Below are 26,570 nucleotides of genomic sequence, written 5' to 3'. Positions count from 1 at the left end.
TCATGAATAACAGAACCAGGTTTAGTTATTGACCCGATCACTTTGACAGGAATCATAAGCTGTTCGCTGCGTTCATGCTAGAGCTGGGCGATTTTTTTCCCCCCTAAAAAAATCTGCGATTTTTTGTTTAAAAACTTGACCAAAGATTTTGAAAATCTGCGATTTTTTTATAAAAAAACTCGATTTACGATTCGAATCGATTTGACACGCACTCATTCACTCGCACATATACACAAGCTCACTCACATAGCCTACACACACTCGCAGTCTCGCACATACACACTCACTCACATACACTCTCTCTCTCTCTCTCTCTCTCTCTCTCTCTCACTCACACACACACTCACTCGCGAACACTCACTCGCACGCCGTCGTCGTGGAGGACCGTTACAAAATTAAACATGCTAGTCGTGATGTCGTGAAGCATTGAGAGCTGCGCCGCAGGGAGCGTGCTACGGAAACCCTGAAGGAAGATTTGGCGAATGCAAAATGTATGTATTGTACACTATACTGAAGAGGGGGAGAAAAAAAATCAAAAAAATCGATTTTTTGAAAATATGAATCGATTTGACCTACCAACTCGATTTTTAAATCAAATCGATTTTTTTCCCAGCCCTAGTTCATGCACAGGAACATTGTTCAGATACACATGCACACTTGCAGTATTAAACCTGGAAAGTTTAAAAGTCTAAAGTTTATTACATGTCAACTCTGAGGATTGTTCTGTGTCCGTCGAGAAGTCCTGGGAGGAATATGTACATAAAACTGTCATGTTGCAAATTAAATCGTTTTTTATAGTGGGGATTTTTGAAGAGAGTTCAGTTTAACTCTACAGACATTTACGCATTTGGAGGGGCATTTTCAGCTTTAAATATCTATCTATCTATAGCTACTATACTGTGTGTGTGTGTGTGTGTGTGTGTACTGCCGCTCAAAAGTTTGGGTTTGGTAAGATTTTGAATGTTTTTAAAAGACATTTCTTCTGCAAGGCTGCATTTATTTGATTAAAAAAATGTTTGAAAAGATTCTATTTCAGAGAAATGCTGTTCTTTTGAACTTTCTATTCATCAAAATAATCTTGATTTTTTTTTTATGAATCTGTTTTTTAACACTGATAATAATCATAAATGTTTCTTGATCATCAAATCATCATATTAGAGTGATTTCTGAAGGATCATGTGACACTGAAGACTGGAGTAATGATGCTGAAAATTCAGCTTTGATCACAGGAATAAATTACACTTTATATATTCACATAGAAAACAGATATTTTAAATTGGAATAATATTTCACAATATTACTGTGTTTTGTTGTATTTTTAATCCAATAAATGCAGCTAAAGAGACTTCTTTTAAAAACATTAAAAATCTTACCGATCCTAAACTTTTGAACGGTTGTGTAGACAGCCATGTAAAGGACATGTTGCCCGTACAGTGATGACCATAGGGTGAACTCAGGGGTCACGGGTGAACTCGGGGGTCACGGGTGAACTCGGGGGTCACGGGTGAACTCGGGGGTCACGGGTGAACTCGGGGGTCACGGGTGAACTCAGGGGTCACGGGTGAACTCGGGGGTCACGGGTGAACTCGGGGGTCACGGGTGAACTCAGGGGTCACGGGTGAACTCGGGGGTCACGGGTGAACTCGGGGGTCACGGGTGAACTCAGGGGTCACGGGTGAACTCGGGGGTCACGGGTGAACTCGGGGGTCACGGGTGAACTCAGGGGTCACGGGTGAACTCGGGGGTCACGGGTGAACTCGGGGGTCACGGGTGAACTCAGGGGTCGTTGTGGCGTGACCTCAGACCTGCTCTAATGTGTGTGTATTGATGTTCATCGTTTGGCATTACAGACATTAACACACAAACACACTAATAATTAGAACAGCAGAAACACTGAATTGCTCAATTTGTCACGCAGCGCTGCACACACACACACACACACACACACACACACACAGCGTGAAGATCTCGATTCGGTGAACAATAGAGCCGGTCCTCCAGTAAATGTCACGTTCAGGTAACACAAGTATACAGCAGTTGTGTAGAGGGAGTTATAGATTGTATATATGAATATTAATAAATGTACCTAATTTTTCTATGAGCAAATCTGCTTATGTAATGAATGAGCTGTATTTAATTGCAGATATTGAGTAGTAATCTTTGTCTTGGTCTTCAGCTTGATTAAACCTTTATACCATTATTTTGATTATACCAAATACATCCTTGATTTTGTAATCTTTCATTTTTTTGATGACAGAACAGGATTTAGGATTTCAATTCTTGCATTTTTATTACGCACAAAAACTGGCAAATCTTTTTATTCAACAGTTTCCAATAAGTGTGGCTTATTCACACAGTTCTATTCTATTTTATTGTATTCTGCTTTATTCGGTTCTGTTCTGCTGTGTTCTATTCCATTCTGTTTTCTACGGTTTCTTTTTCCATTCTATTCTTCTTCATACTGTTCTATTCTATTCTGTTCTGTTCTATTTCTATTGTGTTCTCTTCTGTTCTGTTCTATCCTGTTCTATTCTGTTCTATTCTCATGTTCTGTTCTACTCTATTCTCTTCTGTTCTGTTCTATTTCTATTCTGTTCTGTTTTACTCTATTCTATTCTGTTCTGTTCTATCCTGTTGTATTCTGTTCTATTCTCATGTTCTGTTCTACTCTATTCTCTTCTGTTCTGTTCTATTTCTATTCTGTTCTGTTTTACTCTATTCTATTCTGTTCTGTTCTATCCTGTTCTATTCTGTTCTATTCTCATGTTCTGTTCTATTCTATTACGTTCTCTTCTGATCCATTCTGTTCTGCTCTATTCTCTTCTGTTCTTTTCTTTTCTATTATGTTCTGTTTTATTTCTATTCTGTTCTGTTTTACTCTATTCTATTCTGTTATGTTCTATTTTGTTCTGTTCTAGTCTGCGCTGTTCTATTTTTCTGTTTTATTCTTCTAGACTTTTTTTCTGTTCTATTCTTTTCTGCTCTATTTCTGTTCTGTTCTGTTTTACTCTATTCTGTTCTGTTCTATTTTTCTATTGTGTTCTCTTCTGTTCTGTTCTATCCTGTTCTATTCTGTTCTATTATCATGTTCTGTTCTACTCTATTATGTTCTCTTCTGATCCATTCTGTTCTGCTCTATTCTCTTCTGTTCTTTTCTATTATGTTCTGTTCTATTTCTATTCTGTTCTGTTTTACTCTATTCTATTCTTTTATGTTCTATTTTGTTCTGTTCTAGTCTGCGCTGTTCTATTTTTCTGTTTTATTCTTCTGGACTTTTTTTCTGTTCTATTCTTTTCTGCTCTATTTCTGTTCTGTTCTGTTTTACTCTATTCTGTTCTGTTCTAGTCTGCGCTGTTCTATTTTTCTGTTCTATTCTGTTCTTTTGTTCTGTTCTATTCTTTTCTGCTCTATTTCTGTTCTGTTCTGTTTTACTCTATTCTGTTCTGTTCTAGTCTGCGCTGTTCTATTTTTCTGTTCTATTCTGTTCTTTTGTTCTGTTCTATTCTTTTCTGCTCTATTTCTATTCTGTTTTGTTTTACTCTTCTATTCTGTTTTACTCTATTCTGTTCTGTTCTACTCTGCGCAGTTCTATTGTTTTTATGGAGGTGTGTAATAATGTGCATTAATGAATCAAGCTGAAGACCAAGAAAAAGTAGATAATGTCATTTGCCATTTTGCTTATTAATAAGTAGCACTGCCCAATTTTGCTAAAAACAAAACTTATCAGATTTTCTCATATGAACATGTTCAGTGATCCCTCTTATTTTCAGCATGAAATTAAAATTCGCCTTTTTTTTTCTAAATGCATGTTGTAGATCATATTGTCTTATCGTGAATAATTCATCCGTGTATATTTCTCTTTTTTGGGCCTCAATTTATTATCAAAATGTCAACAATCTTAACTTTTAGTCCCTGTTCATAGTTACTTTTTGATCGATTCCTGATGTATAAAATTTAATCTCAACATGCATTTTTTTTCCTCACTGAGCTCAGAAATATGTCCCGTTGTGATTTATAAATAGTGAAGTTTGAAATTTTTGTGCCACTTCTACCAAACACAATTGATTAAATAATGATCTTTTCCAAACAGGTTTCCCAAATATCATTGTTGCTCAAAGTCCCAGTGTTCACTCTGGTCTCAATGGTCATAAATAGATCTGAACCATGAGTCTGGAAGAGGAACTCTCTGTTCTTGAACATTTGCACATGAAAACCGGTTTAAAAACATTAAAGGGCCGGTATAATGCCCTTTTCACAAGATGTAAAATAAGTCTCTGATGTCCCCAGAGTGTGTGTGTGAAGTTTTAGCTCAAAATACCCCACAGATATTTTTATATAGCATGTTAAAATTGTCACTTTTTGAGGGTGAGCAAAAACACACCGTTTTTGTGCCTGTCCCTTTAAAAGCAAATGAGCTGCTGCTCCTGGCACAGGGGGCGGAGCTTCAAGAGCTGCACTCACACACACATGCACTGAAAATGTCAAAAACTTTTAGCCTTTTATGTTCAAACCGGAGTCAGACAATGATGGAGAGACTCAAGAAGAAGTGACAACATGTAGAAGCAACAGGACATTTCTGAACGGTTAGTTGATGAATTTATGAAGCTGATGTGTAGTTATCTTCTAGTCATTGATTAGCATATTCTGTCATGATAATCTATAAATCGTGTTCAGGGGGCGGGGTTTATGTAAATTCTAGGGTTGGTGATGTCACTAACCCGGGAGGAATGTGGTGTAGTCTCTACCAGCCGTTTGTTGTAGTCCTTAAAAAGCGATTTCTGTAAAAGCAAATATCTCCCTTTGCTTTGAGCTTTGAGCGTTGTAACTTTGCAGATGTTGTTAACGCTCAAACAGCAACATTACACACTAACTAAAGTTAGAAAAGTGAATTCATAATCAACCACCTCTTTAATTCTGCCGTTCTGTCTGCTGAAGTTAGTGGCACAGAAATATGAATGTTTCATTTAAATCCACTTGCTTAGGATTGTTGTTGTATTCATGCACAATACATGTTTAGTGGTTTTTTTTTTACATTAAAAAATGGATCTGTGTTAGTTTATTTATACACACTCAGACACGAGGCTGTTAACATGTGAACAGAAACAGGCAGAACAGGGAAAGTGGGTCAGACTCGGAGTGGAGAGAGGGATGCTGGGAGGAGAGTGAAGGACAGAGAGAAGAGAAATATCCGGAAGGCATCAGAGAGAGAGAGAGAGACACAGTCTTCAACCTTCACCTCTGTTAACACGACGTGACTGTGTGTGTGTGTGTGTGTGTGTGTGTGTGTGTCTCTCTCTCTCTCTCTCTCGTTGACCTGCAGTGTCTTTCACATTGTGGATGAACAGAACAGTGTATAATGAAGGGTTTTAATTATCCAGGCCAATGTAATATTCAAACGCACATGCTTTTAAATAATTATTGAATTCAACATTATATTAGTATAGTTCGATAAAGCCTCATCCAGATGCTTTAGTCTGAGCTGATACTGGATCACACTGTGCGTTACATATAGACTTCACTTCAGTTGCACGCTTTATGTCTTGGATTTAGATTATGCAAATAACTGGCAAATCTGTTTATTCAACAGTTTCCAGTAAGTTTGGCTTATTCGCACAGTTCTATTGTCTTCTATTTTATTCTATTCTGATTTATTTTGTTCTATTCTTTTCTTCTCTATTTCTATTCTATTATTTTATTCTGTTCTATTTTCCTTTGTTTTGTTCTGTTTCCTTCTGTTCTATTCTTTTCTGCTCTATTTCTATTCTGTTCTATTTTACTCTGTTCTATTCTATTCTGTTCTTCTGTTCTATTCTCCTTTGTTCTATTCCTATTCTGTTCTGTTTTACTCTGTTCTGTTCTATTTTACTCTGTTCTATTCTATTCTGTTCTTCTGTTCTATTATTTTCTGTTTTACTCTGTTCTATTCTGTTCTTCTCTATTCTGTTCTCTTATGTTATCTTCTGTTGTTCTGTTCTATTCTATTCTTCTATTCTGTTCTACTCTTTTCTATTCTCTAATGTTCTGTTCTATTCTTCTGTTCTATTTCTATCATTTTCTGTTTTGCCCTGTTTTATTCTGTTCTATTCTGATCCATTCTAATATGTTCTCCTCTGTTCTGTGTGATGCTGTTATCTCTAGAAGAACTGAATTGATCTTGTTTGTCCTGTAATTTGCGACTGAAATGTACAAACCTCTGATATTATTATGTCTATGACCCATTCAGCGGATCCTGTTATACTGTGATTCAGTGACTGCGTTTACGTGCACATCAATATCCAGATGGACAATATTCATATTTTCCCCAAATAATAAGGAATAATACGCTTCAAAAATAAGCTTTTTCCCTAAAGGATGTTCCATATATGTTGGAGGATTCTCATATACACTGCAAACATGGAGAATGTTTTCCTAGAAATCACTATTTCAGTCTAGTTTCAGTCTACTGACTTCAGTCTCAGTTTAATTCCCCGTTACTTGTCATTTCTTAGTAATTATTTGTGAAATTTTCTATTCCCTAAAAATGGACCAATCCTGTACATATCCAGTGTACATATCAGCATATTCTCAATAAGCAATGACATGTTGTTCTCTATAGGGATACAGGAGATCCTCGCGCCGTTTATTCTGCTGCATACTAGTACATCTGCACAAAACTGAATCAACTCTTTAATCCTCATTCATGTCCTTGACAACAGCACGTGCGTGCAAAACAAAAATATAGGTCACGCGATTCCTAAGGTGCTTTCGTCCATCTGTATTTTAATGAATGTAAACAGAAAAGTCTCCGCATCACTTCTAACACACGTTTCTTTGATCAGTTGTCCTGGATCATGAAGCACCGAGACATGCATAATAATTATTTTCATTAAATGATAAGGTTAGCGCGTGGCAGCACATTCTTGCGCGCGTGAACGAGGTCAGCATCTGTTCTGCGTGTGCACCTGAAATACCTTTAGTAACAACAATGATGTTTAGAAATATCTCTGATCATGTAAAGTGTGCATACGGTTTGGTTCATAATTCCATGGTCTCTCTCTCTCTCTTTCTCTCTCTCTCTCTCTCTCTCTCTCTCTCTCTCTCTCTCTCTCTCTCTCTCTCTCTCTCTTCTCTCTCTTTCTCTCTCTCTCTCTCTCTCTCTCTCTCTCTCTCTGAGGGGAGGGTGTATAGGCTCTTTGCTGTATGTTAACCGATTGGTTGTGTCTTAGTTCTGTGCGCCCCGGACGGCTGGAATATTTCTCATCTTTACGCGCATCTGAACGCGCGTCTCCGCGACTCTCCCCGCGTCAAACCCGCAGAGCACGGAAGACGGATGATGATGATGAGGGCTCCGGGGGTCTTTATCGGTCTACGGAGCTGCTGGGTCACCGAGGGGAACGGGATTCGGTAATACGAACACCCCTCTCCATCCCACCCCACACACCCACGCTGACAGACAGACAGAATCCGGGTTTTGCGCACTTGGTGATCCAGCGTTCCCTCCAGGCGCTGCTGCGTTCATTCGGCTGACGCGCGCGTCCCGGTTCCGCGATGGTTCCGTGTCCCCCGCGCGTCTGATGAGTCCGCGCGCTTCAGCATCAGCATGTCCTCGAGGAAGATCTCCTCCGAATCCTTCAGCTCCATGGGCTCGGACTACCTGGAGAGCCCCGGGGAGGACGGAGAGTGCCCGTTCTCGCGCGTGTTCTGGAACGGCAGGAGTCCCGTGGAGACGCTCGCGTGTCCGTTCGAGGACGCGGCGCAAAGCAGGAGGGTCGCGCGCCGCAAACGCGTCAATCTGGACTCGCTCGGGGAGAGTTTGAGACGCCTCACATCACCGACGGTACCGAACCTTCCCTTCAGCACACACACACACACACACACACACACACACGAGACACAGACGTGCTTCTCTCAAACTCAGTGTGTTATAAATGACATGGATTTTTAAATAGTAACATCTGGAATCTGGTGTAGAACACAATCTGCATTAATATGGAGTATTATATAGACAGATCAGATGCATGTTCGCCACACACACACACAAACACATACACACATATATATAGAGAGAGTACTGAATACTAATGTTTAAAGCATTAATGTAGCTACATTTATAAGAGACAAAATCATCTGGAATCAGAACGGAGTCGCCACATGATATATATTGTGTGTTTGCGTATAGAACGGGAGACAGATAGAAGGCTATACATAGTGTAGTTACAAGACATAAGGCCTATATATATATATATATATGCGCATCAGGGTTAAATGAAGGATATAGACAACAGATAGTTAGAATCACCAGCACCATTTTTCTAACCATTTACACCAGTGTTAGGTGATGTTAGAGTGGTGATGATGATGAAGATGATGATGATTTGACTCATGAGAGCAGATTACACAGTTCGTACATCTCCAAACATCAGAAAACACAACCGGTGACAGTGCAGATGTTAGATAGTCCAATCCTTCAGACCGTCTTACTTTTATTGTGTGCGCGCGCGCACGCGTGTGTGTGTGTGTGTGTGTGTGTGTGTGTGTTTGTGTGTGTGTGTGTGTGTGTGTGTGTGTGTGTGTGTGTGAATACTAGAGAATCAATGTAAAGCGTGCTGTGTTTGTTCAGGCCCTGCTGTGTGTGTGTGTGTGTGTGTGTGTGTGTGTGTGTGTGTGTGTGTGTGTGTGTGTGTGTGTGTGTGTGTGTGTGTGTGTGTGTGTGTGTGTGTGTGTCAGCATGCTTTCTTACATATTCATTCTGTCTCATGTGAAGCGTAACAGCGCAGTGCACATTCAGACGAGTGTGTGTGTGTGTGTGTGTGTGTGTGTGTGTGTGTGTGTGTGTGTGTGTGTGTGTGAAGGGGCACGATAACCTCTCGGTACGCTAGTCCCTGTTTTGGGGTCTCAAAGAAACACACACACACACACACACACACACACACACACACACACACACACTGTACTGCAGAGTGCATGTATACTGTATCTGCAGTTCTGCATCAGAATGTTCTTGCCCTGAGATGCACTTCTCTCTCTCTGTGTGTGTGTGTGTGTGTGTGTGTGTGTGTGTGTGTGTGTGTGTGTGTGTGTGTGTGTGTGTGTGTGTGTGTGTGTGTGTGTGTGTGTGTGTGTGTGTGTGTGTGTGTGTGTGTGTTGTACCAGAGAGGCACTTGAAATGTGGCTCATCGGGAACCAACTGCTCCAATGGCATAAATCCAAAATGTGTGTTTTAGCTGGATTACATGAAAACATCATTCTCAGACAGACTGTATATGGACTCATGCTGCAGTATCATGCAACTTTTACATGCACTAAATTCTCTCTTGAAAATGTTAACGTTGAATAAAAAATAATCTGGTAGCACTTTACAAAATGATCCATTTGTTTACATCAGTTAATTTCATTAGCTAAAATGAACTACAGCGTTAATCTTGATGTTAACATCAACTATCAAATATGTTATCTTTTCATATTATTTAATGGCTTACATGGACTAACAATGAGTTGTTGTATTTGTATTAACTAACTTTAACAAAGATTAAAACATACTATAAAATATGTATTGCTCGTTGTTAATGCATGAGACCTTATTGTGAAGTATTCACAGAATGATGTTAACAGTTCAGATTGTACAGTATCACAGATGGTTATAACATTTGCATAACTGATCATTAGTATTTTGTGCTTTTCGCTCTGGTAAACAGCAGCTTATGTTTGCATATCTGTTGAAATAATGTCTGAGGATTAAACAAATCAAACGTTCACTGAACACACAGCTCTTTAGAAGATATTAATCCTTTGGTTTGTGTGTCTGTGTGTGTGTTTGATGGAGAGATTTACATTGTTTAGCTGCTGTTTGTAATATATTAAATGATACAGAAATATTCCTCTGGGGTTTAGCTGTAAAAACAATAGAAAAAAAGCTCATACATACATAAAACTTTAGACATCATAGATTCTTCAGATGCAAAAACTACAAAAGTCCGACAGAAACATTACGCTGCCTCTATAGCGTGTCTCAGCCCAAGTGTAAGATACTCGCATGAAGATGTAATGCAAAATGTATTGCAACAAGCTCAAACTGAGTGGGCCGAGTTTAAAAATGTTGATTAGGAATATGTGACCCTGGATCACGAAACCAGTCACATGGGTCATTTTTTTTAAATTGAGATTTATACATTATCTGAAAGTTGAATAAATAAGCTTTCCATTGATGTATGATTTGTTATGATAGGACAATATTTGGTCGAGACACAACTATTGTAAATCTGGAATCTGAGGGAGCAAATCTAAACATTGAGAAAATCTCCTTTAAAGTTGTTCATTTATGTTGGCGATTGTGCAGCATTCACTCACACAAATACACGTTTTATATATTTACGGTAGGAAATTTACAAAATATCTTCATGGAACATGATCTTTACTGAATATCCTAATGATTTTTGGCATAAAAGAAAAATCGATAATTTTGACCCATACAATGTATTGTTGGCGATTGCCACAGATATACCCGTGCGACATGTGACTGGTGACGTGATCCAGGGTCTCATATAAATTATATTTTATTTAGTTCTGAGTGCTATTGATATAAATCATTTAGTCTGAAAAGTGCAATAATATTTTATAAAATACTATTTATTTTTATGTATAACATCAAACTCTATTAGGATCAGTGCACTTCACGCGAGTAGCTCTGTTTGTGTGGCTCGTCGATTTTGCTGAAATCAATCACTTTAGAGGTTACGTTTCTGTTAAATATATAATATAATAAATTACATATATAATATATAATACAGCAAGATTTTGGAGAAGATCTTTAATATCTGGTGCCAAGCTGAAGGAAGCGCAAGAGCATTTACACCACATTTTTAAATGTTTTTGAAAGAGTCTCTTCTGCTCGCCAAGGCTGCATTTATTTAACCCTTTCACGCATAGTGGTCACTACAGTGGACAGCTATTAAAAATGCATTTTCTTGAATTTGCACGGGTTTTTATGGCAAAGTTGCACATTAGCCTCTTCATTGGACCCTGGTGCATCATCCTATAAATTGCAACCAAGTGGCAAGCCGTTGTGTTTCGATTTTTTCCCTCTCCAAACCAAGATGGCCAAGGGTCAGTCAGACATGCCAAGTTGCTCCGGAATATCCACCCATTCCTTCTATCCTAGGAGACTATTGTAGGTAAAAAAAAAATATTGCAGCATAAAGCAATATCTAATGAGTCATATCACAGTAAAATTTTCCAAGTTTTGATTTTAGATTGAGAGAAAACTCTGATTAATCACATGTCCACTGTAGTGGACGTCATGCATGCAATGGCTCTATTTCAGCTACAATTCATAATTATAATGTGAATATTGTTTTTGAAATTTAAAACTTAAAAACTTAATCTGCAGTGACTTTTTTTACTGTAAATAAATGTATTTGTATTATTAGAAAGTAATTTTCATTGACATTAAAAAAAGTAATGTGATTACATATGTATGACACTTGTAATGCATTACATTACTTGTAAGATCAAAAAGTAATCTGATTTTATAATGCATGTTATTGTAATGCCTTTTTTTACTAATAACATCAAAAAGTAATCTGATTACGTAATGCATGTTACTTGTAATGCGTTTCTTTACTCATAACATCAAAAAGTAATCTGATTACATAATGCATGTTACTTGTAATGCGTTTCCTTTCTCATAACATCAAAAAGTAATCTGATTACATAATGCATGTTACTTGTAATGCGTTTCTTTACTCATAACATCAAAAAGTAATCTGATTACATAATACATGTTACTTGTAATGCGTTTCTTTACTCATAACATCAAAAAGTAATCTGATTATGTAATATGCGTTATTGTAATGCATTTCTTTACTCATAACATCACAAAGTAATCTGATTACATAATGCACATAACTTGTAGTTAATTACTTGTAACATCAAAAAAGTAATCTGAATGGGTTATGCATGTTACTTGTAATGCATTACCCCAAACACTGATCATTTCAGATGAGATTGAAAAAACGTATCGCTAGGTTTTCACAGAGGAGGGCTATGATAGAAATGTGCATGTCTATCTTGAATATAATCAGAATGATCAGCTAATAAGGGTAAATCTCCATACTCTGGTGCACTGGAGGGAGCATCTGAGTGGTTTCCACAGTTGTACCTTGACAGGCTGTAGAAAATTCTGATGGAATCACGTCCTCCTGTTCTGATATCATAGATATGCGAAGTGCAACTTGTATTAAGTTGTATGAAGCCTTTGCAATATTTTGCATTTATATTTTTTGTATATATTTTATAGTTTTCACATGATTTGATATAATTGTATTGATTAGTTCGTTAAATTCACATACTTTATCTTTTTGATTATTGTCTTATTTAATACAGTATATCTTCAGTTTAAACCATAAACGCATGCTGTCCACTCAAGTGGACATCTGAAGATCTCTTTGAAAAATGTGTAAAAAAATAAAATAAAAATCAATTCTTGTTTTTCATGCCCTAAGAGCAATAAAAACACATAGGAAAAAAAATCCTGACTGAGGATATCATAATTCATGCATGAAAGGGTTAATAAAAAATACAGGAAAAACAGTAATATTGTGAAATATTATTTCAATTTAAAATAACTGTTTTCTATGTAAATATATGTTGAACTGTAATTTATTCCTGTGATCAAAGCTGAATTTTCAGCATCATTACTCCAGTCTTCAGTGTCACATGATCCTTCAGAAATCAGTATAATATGATGATTTGATGCTCAACAACAAAAGCAGAAAGTCTTATTCAACTTTATTAAATTTCATTGTTTCATTAAAAATAAGAAGATATGCAAATTACAAATAATAGGACAAATACCATATCACAAATGAAATAAATGTCAGCTGCAGTGGGTCTTTCTAACAGTAGCATTTGACTAAGAAATCGAGTAATTAAATGTAAGATCAAACACTGCATAGATGATTGAATTAACTGTATGAATTCAATAAACATTGATTCTTATTAAAGCAGTGAGTGTTTTCTTGTCTCTTGTTGTTTGATTGACATTAACCAATCAGACATCAGCAAGTTTACAGAGCTCCTGTAGCCCCGCCCCTTTCAGCGGTGCGCTCTTTCCCTCGGTTTGTGTTTCCACATTATGAACCGCTCGTTTTTTAATCTTTCCATTATGCTGACATCTGTTATGACTTCTGATGGAAACATTACAGTGCTCATGATAACTGTCCAGAACTCTACAGTAAGTAAATCCACTTCACTAGCCAATTACTCTTAGACGGTTACCGCAAAAACACAAGTTCAAAGACACATTTCCTAAAGGTCTATACTGACACACATCCGGTTTTCTCTCAACTTTTTGTTTAATTATGTTTTGTTACTTATGTTTAAGCGTAATTAGACACGAAAGAGAACTTGCAGTTAAAAACAGCGTATGTGTGTGCATTGATTTTAGCTTTTGTGTGTGAGTGCGAGTGCGTGCGTGTGTGTGTGTGATTGTGTGTGTGTGATTGTTTGTGGTCAGTGAACATCAAGGTCACTGTCATGGGAATTAGTTTCAGACACACAGTATAATCTGACGGGTCAAACAGAATCAGTCTCTTTCTCTCTCTCTCACTCACACACACACACACACACACACACACACACACACACACAGTTTAATTGAAGTCACATTTCATCCCAAACCCGTAAGAGAGAGAAAAAAAAAAAATAACATGTTTGCACAAAGAAAATCAAGACCATAAAGATTTTTGCACTGCACTTGATTTTCCAACAATCAAGCTAATTTCCCCCCACATTCTCATAACCATAATGCACTTTTATTGCAATTCTTATGATCCTCAGCGGTGTTATTGTTATTATAAATCAGGTTTAGTGTCGAGAGAGAGAGAGAGAGAGAGAGAGAGAGAGACTATTGCTGTAAGAACACTAAAGCAGATTTGGCCAGGTAATGCTGGATTTGAGCTATTACGAGCTTTCCTGAAATGAGGAGGATTGTGATTGGTATGTTGTTGCCGTGGTAGCGTGATAAAGGCAGTTGATTGGATAAGGCTTAAGAGTGTATTCTATTACAGGTAGATCAGCACTGTAAATCCCTTTAAAAAGGGCCAACACAAACCAAATCCAATAGAGGCGATCGGTTTACCATCACCTTTTCAACAAACACAGAATTGGTTTAATTAGTTAAAACTTAATCTGCAGCTTTGTGGAGCTTCAATAGGTGGATCTTTTGTGACGTCATTGTTTATGTTTGCCGCGTTGCATCACGGGAATCGTGTGGCAGGAAACACCGCTAGATACCTGTAATTTGATTGTTTTGCACGTTTGGAGGAGGATTTAGAGAAGAGGATGGTTCACTCTTGCTGTGTGGTCGATTGTACGGCTCGTTGGGGGCCTGATAAAAAGTTTTTTCGAATTCCCTCCGAAAAGGATCGCGAAAAACGAAAGAAATGGTTGCGTGCAATTAGGCGATTGAACCTGGACGCTCCGAAGCCTGGATTCCTAACGTTCCTGATCGAGTTTGTGAGGCTCATTTTGTTCATGGTAGGCCTAAGTCTTAGTGACTATGTATTTATAGAAGATTGAATAAAATAAAAAATAATAAAACTGAGTCAAATCAACCGAGTCATATGTTTTCGCGTTCTGATTCAGGTGTCCCAAACCGCGATCCAGCACCCTACCGTATTTTCCGCACTATAAGCAGAGGCGCACCTTCAATGAATGGCCTATTTTATAACTGTTTTCATATATAGGGCGCACCGGATTATAAGGCGCATAGAATAGAAGATACTGCAGTCAAACGTTTGACTGGGTTTGCGTTATGCAGTGGTCACCAACCTTTTCAAGCCTATAAGATCACATCCAAGTCCAAATGTAAACCAAGATCTTCCACTTGCAAAAAATTATGAAAAAAACAAGTGGCTGAGCTGTAAAACCTTGTTTATACTCGACGCGTCCGCATGAGCGCGAAGGTAACGTTAATAAAAAAACTAATATATATCCGTCTGCTCGGGCAGATTCGGCTTAACAGCGCGCGCGCCTCCGCATCCGCAGATGCACGACTTTGAGCCAAATCTGCCCGAGCAGACGGATATTAGTACATCTCATCATCACCCAGTTTGCGCGTCTAAATCAGTTGTATGGTCTGGTGTTCAGTCTAAAACAAAACAGTTGCGTCAAGTATAAATGCCTCGTCTGTTTGGGGAGCTGCACGCACAGTCAGCGGAGATCTCATATGGGCTTTGAATAACTTCGATTTTGTCACCAATACAAATTTTGAGCTTCTCTCCAAACCTCCTCCGGTCTTCAGATGTTAAAGTGCTTATATATTGTGGATTTTGCCCGCTAACTCTCTTGAAAGTGCTCGTCGCGTCTTTACAGCCCGCAATACTGTTTGATTTGTTGCCACACAACCACTCGCGCATGCGTACAAAGATGTCAACAAAGATCCTCCTATAGGAGTGCATTAGAGCCCCCCACTTTTTCAGGACGATTTTTTTTTTCCATTCATTTCTCTTAAAGGGATTTTCAGGAAGTTATAAGGTTTGAATCAAGCCAATCAGCTGCAAGGTGGATCATAACATCACAAACTTTGATTTGAAGCGAAACAAGCATTTGAAAATCGGACAAAAACACAAAGGTACGAGACTGTGAACTTAACAGCTTTAGTGAGGGAAAGAACTACAATCCCATGATGCATTGCGAACAGCGTAATCGAGTTAAAAATAGGGCTGTCAACGAATATTCTAAATTCGAATATATATTCGAATAGTTTTTAAAAACAGAAATTCGAATGTGAAAATTAATATTCGAATGTGGAAAAACGCCCGCGATAGCAGAGGTGCAGCTGTCTGCTTTGCGAGTGGGTCAGCTAGGGACAGGTCACTGGAAGAAGCGTTAACGCTTAACGGTAAACAGAAACATTACTAAAGAGTAGGTTACTGTACTGACTGAAAAGATATTGCGCAGCATGAATAAGGTAGGAGATTCAGCAGTTTCATGCACTGCAGGCTTCCACTGGTTTGATTATTTACCGTTTCATGTCAAGGAAAAGTTAAATTTTTACCACAGCACAGCTCTCTCGGAGCATTCAATGTCGGATTCGCGTCTACCGCGTCTAGTTGGACATGGACTCTAGAACATTTTGAATTCGCGAGTCAAAAGCAAACGTTTGAAGCGCGGAGAACGTGACTCCTCATTCGCGCCACAAGACCTCTAGACGCGCGTAAATGCGTCTTTACATTAACTTAACATTGAAATCACTCGCGCCAGACGCTCTATTCGCGTTTGGTGTGTGAACGCAGCGGGTTAGGGCGAGAGAGAGAAAGAGTGCCTGCGAGTGACCGAGCGAGAGTGAGCGAGCGAGAGTGAGGTCTGCGGTCTTGGCCATTAAGAGATTTACCGGTACTTGTTTGTTTTTGTGTAGGTAATACGTTGTCAAATAGTGTTTAATATGTTTAAACTTAAAACTACCTATACAAGTAGTTAGGCTATGTCTCTTTGTATTAATTTGTCCTGTCATTGACGTAATGTGCGTCATTGACAAAATGCGCAACCAGATGTTCGAATAGTTCGAATATTCGTGTGTTTTTTAGAGGGAATATTCGAGCGTCATTTTTGAGCATTTTTGACAGCCCTAGTTAAAAATGATGGAGAAACAAAACGAATGATTTAAAAATATGCACACATATATACGAATTTAAGAATATTTTATACACTTTTTTAAGTATTTTGAGAACGTGAGGAAAGTGGACGGAGCTAAAGAGATCTTTTGGCATTTTTTGCTTGTTTCAACTCTGATTGGTGGAATTTTTCTGTACAGCATCATGGGTAATGTAGTTTTCACTAGGAATTCCGATTATAATAAGCTGAAATAATGTGAACTGACGGCTTCAACAGAAGCAAATACCATCACTTAACAACCTCGTACCTCACAGTCTTAAAATGTTTACAAGTCATCATTAAAAATCAATTTCCCTACGGAGAAAATTAATGCTTTTACATCCGAAACATGACTGTTGCCCTCTACGCACTGACATTTTTCACTTGGTAAATTTTACAGGCAATTACAAAGGCAAGTAACATTTAACTAAATGTGGAATTTTAAGCTACAAAAATATAAATAGTCCTTTCTTGGAAAACATACTCCAATAATCTTTGTTTTTTTTAAAAAATCAATAAAAAAGTTTCCATTGAGAATTTTTTTTTTCTTGGTTCGTTTTTAACTAGTTTTTCATGAATCTGTTGTACTGTAAGTAGATGGTGTGAAAGGAGATGGGATGTGTGTGTTTGGGCCAGTGTGATGAGAGCGGTCTTGTTTACCAGTTAAATGGTGTCTTTGTAGTGTCACTTGTGAATCTGGGTCGAGCAACTTCTGACTGCATTGTGTTTCTTCATTTCAGACTCAGACAATTCAGCTGGCCCTGCAGAGAACGGTGGAGTTTTACAGACAGAGGGAAATCAGGTAGATCCGCAGACACGATGTTCCTGGGAGAAATCGCATCTCTTTCATCTGTTTCTCCTAGACCGCACTGAGAGAAGAGCAAAGATAATCCTGTAGAGTTTCAGAAGAGTTCCACTTTCCACGTTATTTTATAGCTCTAAACTCTCACTATGCAGTATTTTGACAACAGATTCACACTGAACCCTCTGGTGCGGTTCTGTCATTTTTGATCATTTTTCATTTTTTTTATAATTTTTTTTACTTCATTGGAATGTTACGAAACTTGGTTGTTTGAAAAACACACACACACACACACATGGAACAACATCTGCAGCCGAACAACATCTGACCGAAAGCTCATTTTTTGAGATATCAACCTCAAATTTGGAGTAAAACTTGTTTAGATTTATGTCTTTGATCTTCTCACAGTTTTAGAGTAAAACGTGTTTTGGAAAATATATATTTCATATAAAAATTGAAAATAGTTTTTTTTTTTTCATGACAATAAACGTAACTTTTTTAAGTTCTCTTTTTTAACTTTAGCAATAATCTGCCACGTGTCGTCTTTGAAAAGAAATCAAACTGAAGCATTCCAGATTTATGACCGTTTAGGCTGGAAATTGTATTTTCAGGTCTATGCTCAAAAAGTGAATAAATGGATTATAATAACTACTGCATAAATATACTTTAGTACCATAAAATCCCCTAAATATACAAAATATTAAATAACATTATTGAACTAAAGTATAGTACATTCATTTAATTGAAATAAAATATATTTTTTGACGGCCACGCAAGCAGCACCAGAGGGTTAAAGTGGATTTCATTTCATGTGATCCAAAATACCAAAACAAATTGATCAGTTTTGCACACTATATATAATAATTTACCATTTCAAACCCAACAGACATTTTAGGTTTTGGTCAAGTGCTTTTGCTTGTTAAAGTATGTGCAATCTTTCTTTACAATAAATTTAGCAAACTGCCTAAATCAAATGGCAGATTTTTAAAAAAAATTGTCGCAAAATGTAACTATATTAGTTCTCTGCTCTTTATATAAAGTTGTATATAGTGTTTCCAACTTTATTCACATACAGTATAATCATGTAAAGCAAATCTTGTGTATCCAATTAATCCGACAAATCTATTATATAGCAAATCTCAACAGTTCGATTGCTTGTGTCACAAAATGTAAACTGTTTTATCGCCCAGCTTTAATCTGCTAAATGTGACTAAAAGGCATGAAGATATTAAGTTATTATAAACATTAACATGATTTTCTGTAAAGCTGCTTTGAGACATTATGAAAAGTAAAATAAATGTGACTTTACGTTGCCATGCAAACATGTTTAAGAGTGACTGAAGTGTCTAAATACTTTTTAGGGCCGTCATCTCAACATTTGTCTCATTTGTTTCTATTTTTATTCCTCCATATAGGAATTATACGAGGAATGTCTTAAAAGCACTAATGTTTTCTTTGGATATTTTGGTTACCCTTTTTCCTAACTTTTTAAACACAAGATTACCCTGGTAAATGTTAATCAAAATCTCTCTCTCTCACACACACAGTGGACAAGAGTTTGTACGAAGCTTGTCAGACGAGCAGAAGTGTTTGTTTGAGAACTCGCGCTGCGACAGCCAGACTGACATCTCAGGAATACTGAAATACACAGCAACTATTTTAGGTAAGTGCACCAGGGATGTTATAGCTAAGGTGACCTATTATGCCCCTTTTTAACAAGATGTAATACATGTCTCAGGTGTTCCCAGAATGTGTCTGTGAAGTTTTTCCCATTTTTGAGTGGAAGGAAAGACATGCTGTTTTCGTGCATGTATCTTTAAATGCAAATGAGCAGCTGCCCCGCCCCCTTTCCAGAAGAGGGCGGAGCCTTTACAGCTCGTGCATCCGATATTCTGCACAAAAACTAAAACATCTGTTTGGTTTTGATTATCACCTCTATCACCATCTCTCTCGTGACATTGCAGTTCATCATCATGAAAGTTTATTATCTGCATGCGTTTTAAAGCCATATTAGTTTAACTTCTGATATTTGGTTTTCTGAGCGCACAGAAAGCTGGCTGTATTAAACTAAGTTCTCTTTTACGTCTTATTGCGCTTAAACTGTCAAATACACATACGTTTGGTTATGTCTGTGAACATAAACAGCAAGTAAAGAAATCGCATGTGTATATTAGATCTTTGTATTAAAGTGACAGCAGCGTAATATAATACGAATAAAAAAAAAAAAAGAAAATCACTTACTGCTCGTCACTGAATAGCTTAAGTAGCTTTAATAAGAATACATTTCTTTCTTGAATGCTGCTGTTAAATGCTCTGGTGAGGAGATAAACATGGTGGACTGTGTACAGCTCATTGAGGGGCGGAGCTATGCTAATAGGGCAGAGTCCATCAGCAGTCATGGGCGGGGCTTAATCAATGTGACGTCACTTTGGAGCACATCCCTGAACGGCTCATTTTGAGACACTGTTTCAGATTTATGGGGAAAACATCAAACGGAGTGGATACCACTATATGCTGGTTGTGTACACACACTGCGGACATATAAATATGTTCAAAAACAATATAAAAGTCAATTTTAAGCTATCCGGATACAGAAGCCACATGAGTGTAAACGTGTCCTGATTGGCTGATGATCCGATCTGCTTGATTGGATGACAGTGATCTCATGTTTAAATGCAGCCAAAATGTCATGCATCCTTCATAGAAAATAATCTGCATGTGCAATGCATACACAAGTGTGCACGTGACTTTTCATACTTTCGGTTTAAGTGTTCTCATTATTTGTCATGATTTTTTGACGTTCTAGTTCACTCGCACACACACGAGCTGCAAAAACTTTGACCTCAATACACACTCACTGACACTTTTTAAAAACTCCCTCCATTGCTGCAGTCTCCATTCCCGAGCTGTTGCTAAGATACTAACTCTGCCATCCCTAACGAGAACACGTTTATAAATAAACCGCAATGAGGCATTTGAACTGAGCCCTGCCCAGCGAAACCCACTGCGCATCTCGCTTTAATGCAGCAGAGCAGCGTTTCACAGCGCACTTTAATGCAGATATTGATTCAACGGGTAATCGATGGTTTCGCTGGGGGACAGACCTTTAAACTTTCCATCTTTAAGTAAAAGCATGATAGTTCTGCTAAACACAGATTGCATGTGTTCAATCTGATGGAAATGTCAATTATAATCTGTGAATGTACGTTCCATATGAAAACACCAAGTTGCTCCGTTTTTTAAAAGCAACGTATAGCTTTCAAATGCTGTATTGCTTTTATTAAAAGGTTACTGTCTTATAAAATTATGAATTCATTTAACTGTTTAAAAGTTTGGAGTCTTTAAAATGAAGTATTTTGGCCTCCGTTAAAGTGTAATTTATTCCTGTGATCAAAACTGAATTTTCAGCATCATTACTCCAGTCTTCAGTGTCACATGATCCTTCAGAAATCAGTATAATATGATGATTTGCTGCTCGAGAAATATTTATGATTATTATTAATGTTGAAAACAGTTCATATTTTTGTGGAAACTGATCCATTTTATTTTTCAGGATTCTTTGATGAATAGAAAGTTCAAAATAACAGCATTTATTTGTAATATCTGTAACAGTATAAAAGTAATATATATATATATATATATATATATATATATATATATATATATATATATATATATATATATATATATTCATTTAATAAACACGTTTTGCATTATTTTGCACAGGCGTGGACTTCGCCGCCATCCGCGGCCGATTCGGGGAGGAGTTCTTCGGCTTGTGTCTGGAGGAGAACGAGAGGGTTCTGCGAGCTCTCGGCGGGAACCTGCAGGACTTCTTCAACGGTTTCGACGCTCTTCTCGAACACATCAGAACGTCCTGCGGCCGCCGGCCTTCGTCCGAGGCTCCCTCTTTCCTATGCAAAGATGCTCCTCAGGAGAAGGAGGGCACAAACGCGCAGAGCGAGGGAGGACGAACTCTTCTCCTCCACTGCTTCAACCCCGACCCTACGGTGGGCGTGGCCATGCCGGGATTGATTCGAGCCGCCGCCCGGCGCATTTACCAATCAGATGTTTCGGTGGAGGAAGCTCCTCCCACATGGCTTCACACAGCCAATGAGGACGGCGAGCTCTCGGCTGACTCCTCCCCCTCGTCATCTCCATCTCCACCTTCATCTTCATCTCCCGCTTGTTTGTCGTTCCTCATTCGAGAGGTTCGGACTCAACCCGCCTCCTCGTCTCCACACCCCCGCCAGCTGTCGCGCTCGCCGCTGGATTTGCGCATCGGTCTGAGCACGTTTTGCCGGGCTTTTCCCTTCCACCTGGTGCTGGGACCCAACATGGAGGTTCTGCAGGTCGGGGAGGGACTCCGGAAACAAGCCAAAAGCGACCCACACCGAACACTCACATTCAGCAACAGCTTCGAGGTGGTGTCTCCCAGAATCCCCTCTTCCTTCCAGAATATTCTCCTGCGGCTTTCCACGCCATTCACCATTCGTACACGACCTGACGGATCGGCACTCGACGGCAGAGAGAAGGTAAGAGTAGCTGCGTAACTGATCTGAATTTGTGTTGTCTGTTTTGACACTGGTTCGGACTGTTTTGAACGATTCGTTAAAAGATACCGAATCAAAAATGATTCGCAATACGGGCATCATTAGCTCTGATTCTAGCCAACTGAATATACCAGACACATGAACTGATTAACTGAGGGAACGTTCTTATGAGTTCAGAAGAAGGTTTTTGGAGACTACGGTGCTCCTAAAGGGACATGGTGATGAAAAAATATATTTCAATGCTTTTGCGATATATATCAGTCAATATATCAGTTATCAGCTTTCAAATATAAAAAATTATCGGTTATCAGTATCGTCCAAAATTTTCATATCAGAGCTAAAGAAGGTTTTTGGAGACTACGGTGTCCCTAAAGGGACATGGTGATGAAAAAATATAGTTCAATGCTTCTACGATATACACTCACCTAAAGGATTATTAGGAACACCATACTAATACTGTGTTTGACCCCCTTTCGCCTTCAGAACTGCCTTAATTCTACGTGGCATTGATTCAACAAGGTGCTGAAAGCATTCTTTAGAAATGTTGGCCCATATTGATAGGATAACTTCTTGCAGTTGATGGAGATTTGTGGGATGCACATCCAGGGCACGAAGCTCCCGTTCCACCACATCCCAAAGATGCTCTATTGGGTTGAGATCTGGTGACTGTGGGGGCCATTTTAGTACAGTGAACTCATTGTCATGTTCAAGAAACCAATTTGAAATGATTCGAGCTTTGTGACATGGTGCATTATCCTGCTGGAAGTAGCCATCAGAGGATGGGTACATGGTTGTCATAAAGGGATGGACATTAGGGCTGAACGATATGGACAAAATTTCATATCTCGATTTTCATGCCAGATATCTCGATATCGATACAATACGATATGACTACGTAAGTACTAAAAAAACAATACATTTAGAGTTTGTAAAATACACACTGATGTCTATGGAAGAGGTAATAATAATCCTTTCCATTATAATTCGACACGTTTTATTCATATCAGATACACATTGTGTAAGTAACTTCAATGTTTACTCTATTCTATTCCCAGTTCACCAGCCACTTACTTTTCAGTATTTCGGGAGAAGTGGATGAATTCACGTGTTGTAAACATAGAGGTTGTAAATCCAACAGATCCGATTCTCTGAACTGCGTCTGCGGCACAAACTAACACGGCGGCGCCCATCGCGCATACAGCTCAACTAAAGCGATCGTTATAAAGGTGTTTAAACAACAATATACTTCCACTTGCATGTATTTGACAATCGGAATATCAGATATTTCATGCCATAGCTAACACATTTGTGAATATTCTGAATAAAAAAGGAAAAATGACATAAAAGCAGATCATCATTCATTCAGCGCTGTTGCTGCTGCGGTGTGTCACGTGACAAGCAATGACGCGTCACCATGGAAACGCCGCCCCCCCTCTCACAATATAGTTCCCACGTCCCTGGTAGTGTGCGCGCGCTGGCTTTAGCGGTGCATTCAAGGGCACTCGTAAAACTGATGTTTGTTGTGACTGCCAGAGTTGTATGCAGGGCGAGCGCGGAGAGGGAAAATCTATATCGTCTATATCGTTGCTTTTTTCGATATTAATATCTTGAAAGTTCATATCTCGATATAGATACGATAACGATATATCGTTCAGCCCTAATGGACATGGTCAGAAACAATGCTCAGGTAGGCCGTGGCATTTAAACGATGCCCAATTGGCACTAAGGGGCCTAAAGTGTGCCAAGAAAACATCCCCCACACCATTACACCACCACCACCAGCCTGCACAGTGGTCACAAGGCATGATGGATCCATGTTCTCATTCTGTTTACGCCAAATTCTGACTCTACCATCTGAATGTCTCAACAGAAATCGAGACTCATCAGACCAGGCAACATTTTTCCAGTCTTCAACTGTCCAATTTTGGTGAGCTTGTGCAAATTGTAGCCTCTTTTTCCTATTTGTAGTGGAGATGAGTGGTACTCGGTGGGGTCTTCTGCTGTTGTAGCCCATCCGCCTCAAGGTTGTGCGTGTTGTGGCTCCACAAATGCTTTGCTGCATACCTCGGTTGTAACGAGTGGTTATTTCAGTCAAAGTTGCTCTTCTATCAGCTTGAATCAGTCGGCCCATTCTCCTCTGACCTCTAGCATCAACAAGGCATTTTCGCCCACAGGACTGCCGCATACTGGATGTTTTTCCCTTTTCACACCGTTCTTTGTAAACCCTAGAAATGGTTGTGTGTGAAAATCCCAGTAACTGAGCAGATTGTGAAATACTCAGACCGGCCCGTCTGGCACCAACAACCATGCCACGCTCAAAATTGCTTAAATCACCTTTCTTTCCCATTCTGACATTCAGTTTGGAGTTCAGGAGATTGTCTTGACCAGGACCACACCCCTAAATGCATTGAAGCAACTGCCATGTGATTGGTTGATTAGATAATTGCATTAATGAGAAATTGAACAGGTGTTCCTAATAATCCTTTAGGAGAGTGTATATCAGCCAATATATCGGATATCGGCTTTCAAATATAAAAAAATATTGGTTTACAGTATCGGCCAAAGTTTTCATATCCGTGCATCCCTAGTTTCTGAATTCTACATATAGCCCCTTTAAATAGTTTTAGTTAACGATAAAAACACTTGTGATTATGGCTTGTGAACTTAAGATACGAGTTGCATTTTTCCCCCTTTAAATGTCTGTTTATTGTGCTATCATACCTATGCATGATTATACGACTGGTTGCATTTTATTATTTGCATTTGGCTCTGTTTTTTTCCCGCTGTGTCCCATCAGAACTGAAACTCACTTTCTTATCGCCAACACCGAGCTCATTCAAAAGCACTGATACATTTCAAGGTTTTATCTTGGTTCCGCGTCATTTAGCAGGAGCTTTTATTTTTATCTGAGTAATTTGCAGGGTGCTGATGGCAAGAACAGGCCGTCCCGCTGGAGACATCAGTGCCTCGCTCAAGGGTACAGTGGGGATTGTGTTAGGAGAAACTTGGTAACAAAGCACTTTTCTTCACTGTATGTGTGTGTGTGTGTCCTGAAGCTGGCTACTGGACTGAGGAAGATAAATGTCAACAAATATAAATAAATCGCATAACACAGTGTCAGCACTAAAAGAGTGGGATGCAGTGCAACAGAAATAATTATTTTAGAAATAATAATTAAATAGTAATTTGTAGTGACATCATGACTAGAAATGGTGCAATTTGAAGATACGACTAAAACTAAAACCATAAAAACTAAGTTTCATTTAAGTGCATTGCTAATAAAAAGTATAATAATACCTAAATGATATTAAAATAACACTGTTTAGCATTAATGAGTGCAAATGTAAATAAACAATATAATGACAGCCAATCAGAACATATTTAATATTTATTTTACAGCTGTGAGCAGAAGGACTTTGGACCAATGAGATTTTTAGGAGGTGACGCTAGCCAGCATGATGCAACAAAACTGGAAACCAGTTTGCATAATGTTGAATCCATCTGTAATAGTGTACAAGGACATAATTAATGCATCTATAATCATAGTACACTGAAAATAGTAAAGTAAAGTAAAGATGCTCCTGTTATTTGTGAAGTGTGCGTCTGTGTTTGCATTTTCGGTTCATATTGTCCTCAATCCCTTATGCAATAGAGGATCAGGAGGTTATGACCGTTTTCTCTTGACTTTAGTTACATAAAAATGCAGATGAATGTGAGCCGAACGCTGCCAGAGAAGTTTTTCCACATGTGTGAACCTAAAATATGATGTAATGAATTTAGCCCCATTCCTAACGCAGACAAGGGTCATTTTAGTTGACATTTTTAGCCTTAACCTTAAATATAAGGTTTAATTTATTTTTGTTCTTAATTAAATTATTATTATTATTTATTTATTTTTTTCAGGTGAGTAATTGTATTATACTTATACTTAAATATATATAAAGTGTGTGCGTGTGTGTGTAAATATACACATATACACATTTATACAGTATATATATATATATATATATATATATATATATATATATATATATATATATATATATATATATATATATATATATATATATATATTAGGGCTGTCAAAAGATTAATCGTGATTAATCGCATCCAAAATAAAAGTTTGTTTTTAATAATATATGTGTGTGTACTGTGTATAATTAAATTTGTATATAAATACACACACATGCTTGTATATATTTAAGAAAAATGTGTTATTTATACATAAAAAAATATATATTTATATATAATATAAACTATATAAATATGTATATGTATGCAAATATTTCCTAAATATATACATGCATATGTGTGTATTTATATATACAAAATAATTATACACAGTACACACACATATATTATGTAAACACAAACTTTTATTTTGGATGCGATTAATCGCGATTAATCTTTTGACAGCCCTAATATATATATAATATATATCCATACATAAATGGGTGTGTGCACACACACATATCTATATAAATATAATGTATATACACAGTACACACATATATTATATAAACAAAAACTTTAATGTTAGATGTGATTAATGGCGATCAATCGATTTTACAGCACTCTTATAA

The 26,570-nt window shown here is 37.9% G+C and overlaps 1 protein-coding gene across 1 annotated transcript in view; it reads left to right on the top strand.

Annotated features, from left to right (window-relative positions):
* Nucleotides 1-7,579: 7,579 nt before the first annotated feature.
* gucy1a2 (guanylate cyclase 1, soluble, alpha 2) overlaps nucleotides 7,580-26,570 on the top strand; it is a gene marked incomplete at both ends in the record, with an annotated part of 39,595 nt that continues 20,604 nt past the window's right edge. The window contains 4 exons of the mRNA XM_081371593.1: nucleotides 7,580-7,816; nucleotides 17,373-17,434; nucleotides 18,982-19,097; nucleotides 21,161-21,969. Of these exons, the coding sequence (XP_081227719.1) occupies nucleotides 7,580-7,816; nucleotides 17,373-17,434; nucleotides 18,982-19,097; nucleotides 21,161-21,969 (1,224 nt within the window). The remainder of the gene's footprint in view (nucleotides 7,817-17,372; nucleotides 17,435-18,981; nucleotides 19,098-21,160; nucleotides 21,970-26,570) is intronic.

Source organism: Scardinius erythrophthalmus (genome assembly GCF_964197995.2).
Source record: "Scardinius erythrophthalmus genome assembly, chromosome: 7".
Lineage (NCBI taxonomy): Eukaryota > Metazoa > Chordata > Actinopteri > Cypriniformes > Leuciscidae > Scardinius > Scardinius erythrophthalmus.
Note: the sequence above shows the minus strand (reverse complement) of the source record. Positions and strands in the feature narration are given on the sequence as shown.